This window comes from Nyctereutes procyonoides, unplaced genomic scaffold (assembly GCF_905146905.1).
Source record: "Nyctereutes procyonoides isolate TBG_1078 unplaced genomic scaffold, NYPRO_anot_genome, whole genome shotgun sequence".
Taxonomy (NCBI): domain Eukaryota; kingdom Metazoa; phylum Chordata; class Mammalia; order Carnivora; family Canidae; genus Nyctereutes; species Nyctereutes procyonoides.
Window position 1 is genome coordinate 2511729 of NW_026575117.1, and position 13371 is coordinate 2525099.

General features: G+C 45.0%; 1 protein-coding gene across 1 annotated transcript in view; it reads left to right on the plus strand.

The window, feature by feature from the left end:
• The window catches only part of LY9 (lymphocyte antigen 9), a 30776-nt gene extending 18156 nt beyond the window's left edge, over nt 1–12620 (plus strand). The window contains exons 5-10 of the mRNA XM_055333875.1: nt 1092–1361; nt 3038–3142; nt 4065–4127; nt 7884–8158; nt 8514–8585; nt 12484–12620. Coding sequence (XP_055189850.1) covers nt 1092–1361; nt 3038–3142; nt 4065–4127; nt 7884–8158; nt 8514–8585; nt 12484–12552 — 854 coding nt within the window. The 3' untranslated portion in view covers nt 12553–12620. The remainder of the gene's footprint in view (nt 1–1091; nt 1362–3037; nt 3143–4064; nt 4128–7883; nt 8159–8513; nt 8586–12483) is intronic.
• The last annotated feature ends 751 nt before the right edge of the window (nt 12621–13371 follow it).

The following is a 13371-nucleotide window of genomic DNA, read 5'->3' on the forward strand; positions in this document are numbered from 1 at the left end:
AGTGAAATCAGAGAAGACTCAGGAGAAAGCTTTTAGTGTCCAAAGACCCCATGACCTCCACGCAGGAAGGCTGCTTAGCTCTCCCAAGCATGAGGGACAGAACTTGCAGTCTTCCTCCTCAGGCTTGGGCCTCGCAGGATCTTGACTTTACAGTTGGGTTTACATTTGCCAGCTCCTTCACCTGTACCATCCAGACATGGTCATCACATCCCCTGCTTGGGTTTTTTGGTGTCTAAGTATCTGTGAAGAGTCACCATCCATGGCCCTGTTAAAATATGCTGGAGGTCAGCTAGTCCACATTTATAGCATATTGTGACTCAAATATTTTTTAAGAGGCAAGAGGATTAAATAATAATAATAATAATAATAATAATAATAATAATAAAAGTGGGTACAACTGGTGCCAATCATATTTCTTTTAAAATTACTAAATTGTAATTTACCCTGGGTAGCTCAGTAGATTGAGTATCTGCCTCCGGCTCAAGTCATGACCCCAGAAATCTGAGAGCAAGCCTCATGTCAGGCTTCCTGCTCGTCAGGTAGCCTGCTTCCCGTCAGCCCTGCTCATGCTCTGTCTCACACACACACACACTCACTATCACATATAAATAAAATCTTTTTAAAAACAAAGCTGCTAACATTCATTGAGCACTAACTCTGTGCCATTGTGGCTCTCACCTCTTTACACTTTATCTCTTGAGTAAAAAACTTAGATGATGGAGCCTCCACATGGAAGCCTTGAAGAATCTTCAAAGCACATGGAATATTGTGCTTACCCTTGCCGCTAGTTCTACACAGGGTATTGTGTAGGATGATGCGGTATCTTTCTTTTTCCACTCTTCTTTAATTCCTTCTTTTAGCATCTAGGCATCAAAGGACCAAAGAGGTGAAATGATATGTCTGAGATTTCCTGGCTACCAAGGGAAAGGCCAGGTGCGCTCAGAATGCCTGTGGCTCCTGGAGGCACTTTCCCAGCCTTAAGGCAGTGCCAGCTCACAACTTCATGAGAATATTCTAAATGAGTGAAGATGTGGTGACTGCCCAGCGGGCAGGCCTGACTCTGCATTAGGTCTGTCTTTCTCCTTACACAGGGAGGTTGAAGAAGCCAAAGATTACCTGGAGCCTTGAGCTTGCTGAGAATGACATCTGCAGGGTCAGTCTGACATGTTCAGTGGAGGACAGTGGACACAACGTGACATACAGATGGACTCCCCTACCAAAAGGAACTATCGAGTCCCAAAGAGGACCTCACCTCAATGTCTTTTGGACAAGTGGTGAAAATCATCCCAACTTCACGTGCATCGCCAGCAACCCTGTCAGCAGCAGCTCCCAGCAGTTTCTTTCCGGCAACATCTGTCCAGGTCACCCTTTACCTCTGCTCAGCCAGACCTCAGGGCCTTGGATGCTTGGATCCAAGTATTTGCATTCTGAGCGGCTTTTTAGGAATACAGTGAGGGAGTATGGGCGAGGGTACTTTATTTTTTTTTATTTTTTATTTTTTTGGTGAGGGTACTTTAGAGCAGCACATTCCAATAAAAATAGAATAGGAATCACACATGTAATTTATATTTTCTAACAGCCACATTCAGTAAAGCGAAAAGAAACAAGTAAAACTAACTTTAATAAATGTATTCTACTTAACCCACCAAATCCAAAATATCACCATTTTAGATTGTATTCAATACAATTATACTTGAAATAATTTATATTTCATGTTCTACTAAGTTTTTCAAATCCAGCATGTCTTTTACACCAATAGTTCATCCCAATTCAGATGGAGAGTACTTGATTTGTATTCAGATTTCATAAAAGTTACAGTTGAAAAGGTACATTTTACATATCCAAGCTGTTCCAAACCTACTTATCGATTTTTCAAGCAGAAATTGAAGAGCCATATTTCAATTTCGACTTTTTAAAAATTAAAGTAAATAAGCAATTTAATTCTCCAGTCATACCAGCCACATTCCAAGGGCTCATACCACGGCCTGTGGCTACCACACTTGGACAGTACAGTGTCAGAGGTTAGTGAAGATGAGTTGATAGAAATTGATAGGTGAAGGGCACCCAGGTGGCTCAGTTGGTTAAGCTTCTGCCTTTGGCTCAGGTCATGATCCCAGGGTCCTGGGACTGAGTCCTGCATCAGGCTCCCTCCTCAGCAAGGAGCCTGCTTCTCCCTCTCCTGCCTGCTGATCCCTCTGCTTGTGCTCTCTCTCTCTTTCTCTCTCTCTCTCTCTCTCTCTCTCTGTCAAATAAACAAATAAAATCTTTATTTAAAAAAAAAAGAAAAGAAAAAAAAATTGATAGGTGAAGGAATGCAGACCACAAAGGAACACAGACTGTGAGTGGAAACTTCTAGTTCCTGTCTAAGGAAGTCCTAGTGGCTCTTACTAGATGCCAGGCACTATTCTAGGTCATTTTAGCCCAATTAACTTCACAGTAATCCTACGTAGCAGATACTGTTACTATTCTCCATTAAATAAAGACTGAGACTCAGAAAGGGTAAGGGATGTGCCCAAGGTCACACAGCAAAAGTATGATTAGAACCCTGAGTTCTGTGCTCTCTTTGCTCTAGAAGGAAGTAGAAAAAAAAGGAAAGCTTGTCTAGGCTGTGACAATGCTAGATCAGGCTGGAGGATGGATTTAGAGCCCTGTTAAGTGGAAATCTTGGCTCTATCTTGAGCCTAGAGCTACCCTTACACCGTTCAGAGAGAGGAGCAGTGGAGTGTGATGGAGAAGGATGTGTCAGGACAGGCAGCCTGCATTCAAATCCTGTTCAGATATTTAAAACTCTGTGACGCTGGGTAAGGCGTAGATCTCTCTACCTAGAAACAGTGTCTGCCTTAAATACTGTTATAGCTTCTATCCCAGAACAATGCCTGTTCGATAAATAGTGGTATAATGAATGAATGAAAAGGAATATTTTCTGCAATAGCACGAGATTTTTACGAGCCAGGTAGGATGGCCATAATGCTTGGTCCATTGTTCCAATCTCCTTGTTATTATTTATATTAATACATCCTTCATTTCCTCTTCAAAGGGCCTAAGAGAAGCATGAAGTTTTACATTGTGATCTTCACGGTGATGGCTGTCATCGTTCTGTGCCTTGTGACCACCTGGTGCATTTGGAAGCGAAAAAGACCTTGTGGGTTTCTGAGATCATGGACACCCGCCAGCATTAGACCATATTCCTACGACCTTTGAAGGCTTGTCTGCCCTGTCACGATCCCCTCCTACCACTTCTTTCCCAAAACCTCATTTCTTCTCAGAGTGATGAGGGGAGGGCTGTTAGTTGGGACTCTAAATTTAGGTACAAATCATTGAAACCCAACTCAAACTACTTTTATTTTTTTTTTTCATTTTTTTTCAAACTACTTTTAAAAGGTGCCAGAGGTGTGATTTATTATTTTGGAACTCACATAATCAATCCGTGGGGAAGACAGGGAAGGAGCTGGCCTTAAAAACAAAGGTTACCAGAGACTCAAAAATCACCAGAGCTCTCCATCTCTCACCCTTACTTTCTGCTTTGAGCTGAGGGGCAGGGGTGGGGGTGGCGTGTGCCACAACACAGCCATTGGTAGCTGCAGACTCCCACCTACTAATAGGTAAGCCACCAGGAAGAGAAAAAAGATGCATCCCTCCAACTGCAACTCAAAAGATTTCTGATTGGCACAGTCTTGGGTCATGTGACCATTGATTGGCCCAATCACTGTCTAACCCAAAAGGGTTAGCTATTATGATTGGCAGCTCCCTCAGAATTTCATGTCTCAGTGGAATTGGAATAGTTCCCAGGAAGTAGATATTGGTAAGGCCGCATGGGATCCCTGAACAATCGCTGCAAGCCAGCAAACCAATCTGATGGGTGGCTACCACGGGGGTGCAGACGGCCGACAGGAGGCTCCTCAGCTGAAGATGACCTTAGGATTCTGGTCACCCTTTCCTGTGCGTACCTACTCACTCCAGGGTTCACCTCCTCCCTAAAGCCTTTTCCTTGGCTTTGTCCGTTTGACACTCAGAATCCTCCGCCTCTCTCCTCACAGCCCTATTGATAAACCTTCTCTTCTTAGGTTTGTCAGGTTCAGCCCCAACCTCCTGCCCCGGCCAAGCTGAAACCCCAGTGGAGGAACCAGGTAAAATCACAGTGACACAGGCTGTGGGGTCTCTGGGCCAGATGGAAGCTCCAAAGCCTGGCTATTTGTTCAGTGTGGTCTACCAACCAGCAACACGAGCATCCCCCAGGAGCTTGTTAGAAATGCAAATCGTGGGCACCTCCCCATATAATGAGCTCTAGTCTGCATCTCAAGGTAAATCACATGCCTGTTAAAGTTTCATTATCAATGTGGTTTGGAGAAGGAACGTGGTTTGGGGAACAGAAACCACAACCAGGATGAACCCTGGAAAGATGGTAACCAGAGCCAGGGGAGGCAGCTGTCCTCTGGGGTCTCTAGTGTTCCCCCAGTACTGATCATGATCCCTTGAATGTGGCCTCTGATGAAGACGGAGATAGTTGCCTTACTCTGAGAAGGGAGAAATAAAGGCCAGATAGAAAAATCTGTGGCAGGAGCAAAACTAAAACCTAATTAGAATTAAAACCCATGAGATTATCTAGGACGTCTTTTACCCAAGAACATCACTGAGGGAGTGATTTTCCAGGTTTTTTTTTTAAGGTTTTGCTTATTTATTCAGAGAGACACAGAGAGAGAGGCAGAGACACAGGCAGAGGGAGAAGAAGGCTGGCTGTAGGGAGCCTGATGTGGGACTCGATCCCGGGACCCCGGGGTCATGACCTTTGCCGAAGGCAGACACTCCACCCCTGAGCCACCAGGGTGCCCTGATTTTCCAATTTGTGAAAAATCTAAGGAATGCTTTCTTCAAACAAAATACTCTGCAACACCCCAATAGCACAAAGTGTATAGAAGTGGAGCTGTCTTGATGGGTGTTGGAGTGGTGAGCGGAGCTGCCTGCATCTTAACCGCCTCCCCTTCCCATCACTCAGTGTCCTCAGTTGCCACCCTGAACTCTAAGCTCTGAAGTTCTAAGGAATCCCCAAACTCCACCCATTCGGACAAACTCTGCTTTAAAAACACCCATGTAACCTCTCACAGAGGAGATACCCCAAGGAGATGGAACAGGAGGAGGGCCTGGGTGGGAGGCCAGCAGCTCAACTAATCCAACAGTGTAGGCTTTTCCGATGGGAAAGTGCAGCCAGGAGAAAGGAACCAAAAAGTGAGAATGAGGCTAAGTGGGGAGCTTCCCGCCAGCTCCCTCCTCACAGCTGACAGGGCAGACCCTGGCCTCCCCCAGCCCACGCCCTTGCTCCTTGGTGCCCTGGGCACAGAAGGAGGGGTAAAGAAGTGCTGGGACACCACTGTCACCCCTGCTCTTCCTCCCTCCCAGTGCCTTTCCTCGGCTCCCAAGATCTGCCTCTTTAACCTCCTAGTATCCTCTTCTCTATTTATTTTTTCTAAGATTTTATTTATTTATTCATGAGAAACAGAGAGGCAGAGACACAGGCAGAGGGAGAAGCAGGCTCCCTGCAGGGAGTCCCACATGAGACTCTATCCCGGGTCTCCAGGACCATGACCTGAGCCAAAGGCAATGCTGACCCGCTGAGCCACCCAGGCGTCCCATAGTCTCCTCTTCTCTAGATCTTCTTTCACTACCGAGGTTCATTATGTCACAAAATTTTTGTTTATTGAATAGTTTTTTTTTTTAATTGAAAAGTCATATATTCCCATGGTATACAATTAAGTCTCCTTTCAGGGCAGCCCGGGTGGCTCAGCGGTTTAGCGCCGCCTTCAGTCCAGGACCTGATCCCCGGGTCCTGGGATCGAGTCCCCCGTCAGGCTCCCTGCATGAAGCCTGCTTCTCCCTCTGCCTCTCTCTCTCTCTCTCTCTCTGTGTGTGTGTGTGTGTGTGTGTGTGTGTGTCTCATGAATAAATAAGTAAGATCTTTTTTTAAAAAATGTGTTTCTAAATCCTTTTGGGGTCTTTAATGCATTGATAGGCATTAGATATATTCATGAATGTGTAATGTGTGTGTGTTTGTGTGTGTGTAGGTGACGTTCTTTTAATTACACATATGGGAGCGATCTATAGCATTTTTCTGAACCTTGCTTTTTTACCTTAACAGAATATCCTAGTAATATTAATATATGTAAGACTGGCTCCCATTTATTCCATCCTACAGATGTGCCTTATTTAACCAGTCCTCATTACCAGACACTCTCATTCCTTGTTACTTCTTCCCTAAAATAGTATAATAGTTTCTAACTGGCCATTCCTTCTCCAGAGTTTCTCTTTTCTATCCCTTCTGCTCATCCCTTTGCAAAGCTCAACTCTGACTGCTCTAAAACCACCAATAGCTCCTTGTGGACTTTGTCTGTTACTCAAAAAGCAATAAAACCTAAGGGCCGGGTGTATGTGTTCTGAGATCAGACAGTCTTGTGTTCGAACCCTGATTCTGCTCATTAATGATCTTGGGCAATTCAGTCTCGACGCATCAGTTTCCCTACCTTGCAAAATAAGTGCACCCACTTCTTAGGGTTGCTGTGAGTACTGAGTGGGTCAGTGACAAAGTGTGCACTCAATAGGTGGTAATTACTGTTATATTATCACTCAGGATTTAGTCAGACCACCCTTTACCTACTTTTTTCCTACACAAAGCCCGTAGAGAGCTATTAGGAGGAGTAGTTAAGAACATCAGGGGAAAAAAATCAGGGCGAAGTTTCCCAAGCATTCAAATCCTGACCCTACCACTTACTTGGGCAAATATTTAAACCTTATGTGCTACAGTTTCCTCATCTGCAAAAAATATAGTTTTTGTTTTACAGGGTTTCTTTCAGATTGAAAAAGCTTATTAATGAAAAGTGTTTAGAATGGTGGCTGACACATACTAGGCACTTGGTAAATGTGAGCCATTATTTCTACACTCAGAAATAGAGTGTAGGCAGGTAGACATGCACCTCGTGTGCCAACCAGTTGTTCAAAACCGACACTCACTTCTGATTGTCCTACACCCAGTCCATTGCAGTTGTTAAATATTTTGAATGCCATCTTTTCCCAAAAGAGAGGGTTTCACACCTGCCCTTAATCATGGTGCTTCTTCAACCAAGAATAATCCGTCCCTCATCAAAATCTTGCCCCTCCATCAAGGCCCATCTCAATCCCACCACCTTCATCCGTTCTCTGCTTCCTAACCAGAGCCCGTGTCCTCACATTTTCCTCACTCTTTTCATGTCACCCTTACCAGAGCTGGGCTTGCATTCATTGATTTCTGTATGGATCTGACCCCCAGCAGGACAGCATCCTCCTTCAAGAGCAGGTCTAATGACGTTTGTGCTTTCCCAGAGTACACATCACGGCACTTAGGATGGCTTATCCAACAGAGCCGGTTGGGCTCACAGAGAGTTGCTGGGTTTATCCCGTGCCATACCCCATGCATGTTTACCAAGTGAAAATGAGTGAATGCTTCAAAGGAGGAAGGGGGGGCACCTGGGTGGCTCAGGGATTGAGCATCTGCCTTTGGCTCAGGTTGTGATCCCGGGGTTCTGGAATCGAGTCCCACTCCTGGCTCCCCACAGGGAGCCTGCTTCTCCCTCGGCCTGTGTCTCTGCCTCTCTCTCTCTCTCTCTGTCTCTCATGAATAAATAAATAAAATCTTAAAAAAAAAAAAAAAGGAGGAAAGAGTGGAATAGAATCCCCTGTGGGGAGACAGAGCAACCTCTCCTCCAGTTCCTTAGGCTTCACCTGGGGTAGAAGTCAGTGCAGCTTGGATCCTTGCACAAAACAAGAAAGAGGTGGGGGCTGCCACACTTTTTACCCAGCCTGCACAATGCGTTTGAAACTCACCACTGGCCGCACATTGTGCAATATGCTCTCCCAAGGGTATCAGGAGTTGGACACGCTCCCTCAGCCTGCCAAGCAACAGACTAAGTCCACCTCCGACGGCAGTGAAACAAGTGAGGAGCACCAGGAAAGGACTGACACACTCAAGGCTGGAAGACACCAAAAGTATGTCTTGGTCAACCAGGAGGACACTCAATTTGACTCAGCATCTGAGGGGCAAGCAGAGTATGATCTCGTCACTCCGGAACCCGTAGTGCCTGCGTCTGTGGCCCAAAACAGCACGGTGTATACGCAAGTATTCCTCAACTCTCGGGTGAGCTTTTTTGATTAGTATACATTCCCTCCTCCTCCTCCACTTCTAGAACCATCCAATATCCTGGATGACTAGTCCCTCCAGACTGGGGGCCAGGACCAGCAGCACATGGGCAGATAACTGTGGCTCTATCCGTGTTTACCAAACCTTGGGGTCCCTTGAAGTGAAGGAGCTCGTCCTCAGCTCCAAATCTTGGGCCATTAATAAGGGAAGCACTGTCCCCATTGCACTAAGGCAGCCACCATCGTCTAAGACCTGAACCTGGTACAGTGTCCCCTCTCCTTAAGGGCTGAAGGGTAAATTCTGGAAATCTCTCATAGGTGATTATGGGTAGTCTGATGTTGGTCTGTTACAGGGAAAGACCTCAGTTCCTCAGCAGAAAGAGGATTTAGCCACAATCTACAGCTCTATACAGACACCTCAAAAGGTGAGAACAATTCTCTCTGTATCCCAAGGCTCCTAAACCAAGGAATTATTGTGCAGACCATTTTAATTGAAAGTCCTAGGGCAGCCCGGGTGGCTCAGCGGTTTGGGGCCGCCTTCAGCCCAGGGCGTGATCCTGGAGACCCGGGGTCGAGTCCCACGTTGGGTTCCCTGCATGGAGCCTGCTTCTCCCTCTGCCTGTGTCTTTGCCTCTCTCTCTCTCTCTCTCTCTCTCTCTCTCTCTCTCTGTCTCTCATGAATACATAAATAAAATCTTTTAAAAAAAATGAAAGTCCTAGATCCCCATGGCAAAGTAACTAAGTTCTATCCAGTATGCATCCCCTTGACATACTCCATGGTCAACAGAGATGCTTTTTTTTTTTAAAGATTTTATTTATGTATTCATGAGAGACACACAGAGAGAGGCAGAGACACATGCAGAGGGAGAAGCACGCCCCCTGCGGGGACCCCTATAAGGAACTCGATCCCGAGACCCCGGGGTCACACTCTGAGCCAAAGGCAGATGCTCAACTGCTGAGCCACGAAGGCATCCCAACAAAGATGCTTAAACAAATATTTCTGATTCACATCTGTTTGGCCAAAGGCTGAACATTTCTAATTAATTTAATAATGTTTTATATTGGTTATTCTTGACACTGACCAGAATGAGAAGCTGTAAATACAAATACTGCATGATTTATGTGTATTTCTAAATCTACTTCTAAACCTAATCTTAATCCACCAAAATGGTAATTTCCCAAAACAATTAGAAATTAGCCAATAGTCCAATGTCAAGATTTTTTTGAAAAAAAAAAAGATTTTTTTGAAAATGTGCTATTAACTACAACACTTTGGTTTTATTTTGTTAAAAGATCCCTTAATGGTAGAATTTACTATTAAATAATAAAAATAACTTTTACATCACGTTCATAAAACATTAACAAACATATTCTCTTGGGATCCTTAGGACACTTCTATAAATGTGTTGGCACCCACATTTTCCAGCCAAAGAAGCTGAAATTCGCAGAAGCTAATTTTGCCAAAGGTCACACAGATAGTAGTTGGGCTTTCGGTATTAAAAACCACAAGGAGGATCCCTGGGTGGCCCAGCGGTTTGGCGCCTGCCTTTGGCCCAGGGCGCGATCCTGGAGACCCGGGATCGAGTCCCACGTCGGGCTCCCGGTACATGGAGCCTGCTTCTCACTCTGCCTGTGTCTCTGCCTCTCTCTCTCTTTCTGTATGTGACTATCATAAATAAATAAAAAATTTTAAAAAATAACAAATAAATAAATAAATAAATAAATAAATAAATAAATAAATAAATATTAAAAGGAGGGCACCTGAGTGGTTCAGTGGTTGAGCATCTGCCTTGGGCCCAGGGTGTGATCCCGGGGTCCTAGGATCGAGTCCCACTTTGGGCTCCCTGCATGGAGCCTGCTTCTCTCTCTGCCTGTGTCTCTGCCTCTCTGTGTGTCTCTCATGAATAAATAAATAAAATCTTCAATAAATACATAAAAATAAATACCACAAAGACTTTTAAAACAATCCTGAATAATCTTTTTTTTTAAGATTTTATTTATTTACTCATGAGAGACAGAGAGAGAGAGGCAGAGACACAGGCAGAGGGAGAAGCAGGCTCCATGCAGGGACCCCAATGAAGGACTCGATCCCAGACCCAGGATCTTGCCCTGAGCTGAAGGCAGATGCTCAACCGCTGAGCTACCCAGGCATCCCCAATCCTGAATAATCTTAAATAATTAACCTTGATCTGAATCTAGCTGCCTGTTCTGCTTTCACTTCCCTGAAAACATTGGGCTCATATATACTTTTATTTTCAAATCTCCCCCAGAATTCCTTCCTTGTTTTTCCTCCTTGTTTTAAGGTGTTCAAACAAGATTTTAAAAAAATATATTTATTTACTTATTTTAGAGGTGGAGAGGGACAGAGCAAGAGGGCGAATCTCAAGCAGACGCCCTTCTGAGTGTGGAGCTGGACACGGCTCGATCTCATGACCCTAAGATCCTAACGTGAGCCAAAATCAAAAGTCAGATGCCTAACTGACTGAGCCACCCCAGCGCCCCCAAACAAGATTTTAAAAAAGAAAACCTCTCGAGGTTGTTCATTTCTACTGCTTCCCTGTGACTAATGAATCAATTTATAGATATTTATTGAACACCTTTTGTTTGCCCAGAACAAGGCTGAGTGCTTTGGGGATTCAGATATATGTTTAAGGCACCTTCCTCAACCTCGAAGGCCTGTTACCTTATCTGGCTTTCAGTGGAGGAAACATGGAACCAATTCAATCACCTGGGAGGTAAATAAAAACACATACTACATACTACTTGTTAGGTGTGCCGTTCCCAAAGGTTTTCCAGACATTGGAAGTAGGGGGACATCAGTGCACACTGCACTGAGGTAGACAGGAAAGGCTTCATGAAAAAAATTAATTTGGATTGGACCGTAAAAGATGGATAGAATTTGCTCAGGAAATGTTTGTACAGATATGCAGCTCAGCTCAACCATCATCTACCTCATGTCCTGTCCTGTGGAGTGTGGCCTCTGCTTAGCCTGTAAGGTACTTCACCTGTGGCCTTGACACCACATCTACGCTTTTCACTATATTCCCAAAGCTGTTTTCTACTCTGACCTGGCTCTTTGTGTTTGGGCCAATACTGGTCAATCGTAGAGTCACGGACATCCGTCCCACTCTGAGTTTCAGAATGGCCTTGAGTCACCTCTGGTCTGGTTAGTCCTGCACGGCTCCCACACCACCCCAGGAACTCCAGATCCCTGCAACCACCCTCACTCACAGTCTAGGTGGAAATCAGTGCGTTTCCCCAGCCAAAGGTCTTGACAGTATGTATCCCTTGCCTTCAGAATTTTCAGGACCACGAATCCTGATTCTGGATCCCTTAAGGCCATCATTGCCCACTTGCTCAGGAAATCCGCACACCCACTTTAGCTATTATTTTCTGACACACGACACCTCAAAGGTTTATGCTATTCCCAAGCTACTACTGACACTCTGTCTCCTCTCCTCCCTGCGTCAGCTCCCATCTCAGCTGCTCCTCGGGGCCTTCCCTGAACAGCGAGCAAGTCCTCAGGACCCTGGGAACACAAGGGCCTAAGGGTCTGGGCCTGGATGCATCACTTGGATACATAACTTCTACCGCCTGAAATATCTTTATATAGATGTTTGTCGCGACATCTGGGTGGCCCAGTCTGTTAAACCTCTGCCTTTGGCTCAGGTTATGATTCTGGAGTCCTGGGATCGAGCCCTGCATTCAGCTCCCAGCTCGATGGGGAGCCTGGTTTCCCCTCTGCCTCTCCCCCTGCCTCTCCTCTCGCACTTTCAAATAAATAAATATAACATATTTTTATTTATATATATTTATGATCTATATGTAATATAAAAGGCCTTGAGAGCAAGGCCTTTTATTGTCAGTTTTGTAATCCCTTGACTTGCTATACTAAACCGCCCTCTATCTTCCTTACAGAGAGCCTAGCCAACCTCCCATTAGGAGATTCTCTACTGGGATGCTCAGGTGGCTCAACGGTTGAGCGTCTGCCTTTGGCTCAGGGCCTGATCCTGGATTCCCAGGATCGAGTCCCGCATCGGGCTCCCTGCGTGGAGCCTGCCTCTCCTCCCTCTGCCTGTGTCTCTGCCTCTCTTTCTGTGTCTCTCATGAATAAATAAATAAAATCTTTATTAAAAAAAAAAGGAGATTCTCCGTAAATGCCTGCCATCAGCTTGATGGATTGTCCCACCCCTAGACCAGTCCGTATGACCTGACTCCTACAGCGTGGACCAGTCTTAGCCCAGCCTGACCTTCCTCTCTCACCAGACGCTAGAGCCTCCCAGCCTTTATTAACCATATTCTTATGTGTCTCTTGGCTCACAGGTGGTGCCACCACCACAACAGAATGATCCTGAATCTCCTGAAATCCCTACCTATGAAAATTTCACCTGAAAAGAAAAGCAACTGCTGCTTCTACCCCTGTAGTTGGAGAAGCTGCTGGACAGTATGGGGCCTCGAGTTCCTAGAGACAGAAACACTTCAGAATTGCCTTCAGTGTCTCTACGATGCCCGGATCTGACCCACCCCCTTCCTGCTACCCCTATGACTTCCCGAGCCCATTAATAAATCAGACCCAGGTTCCTTCTTGGAGTCCCCAGCCTTCAAGACATCCCCGCTCCATCTGTCTCCTCGAGTGCTCATACAGTTTCCCAATTCAGATACACACCACCTCAGAGCTCTGCCAAGACTGGTCCAGTGTTGTTGCAAGGATCCTAGACCTTCACGCCGTCTTCTAAACATCTGCTAAAACGAATCGAACAGATATTCTCACTCACGGACACAAAGATCTATGTACAATCATGTCCACTGCAATACCTTTTAAAATAAGAGGACAGAAATAACCTAACAGTCCATTTAGTAGGAATCCGGCTAAATGCATGATAGTGTACCCATGTGACAGCAAGCCCTGCTGCCTTTGTAAAGAAAGGAAAGACGAGCACCTGCTAATATGGAATGAGCTCTAAGAATGGAAAGAACAAACTCCAGGGCAGTGTGTATCACATGCTACCAGTTGAATAAAGAAGAAATGTGAATATATATATATACATATATATTTATATATATACATATATATATTTATATAGTTATACAAAATTTCCAAAAGGAAATACAAAATATGTATTAGTGGCTGCCTCCAGGGACTGTACTGGGTTGTTGTTTTTACTGCATACTTTTTTGTAGTCTGGATTTCTGCTTTTAACCATATATGTG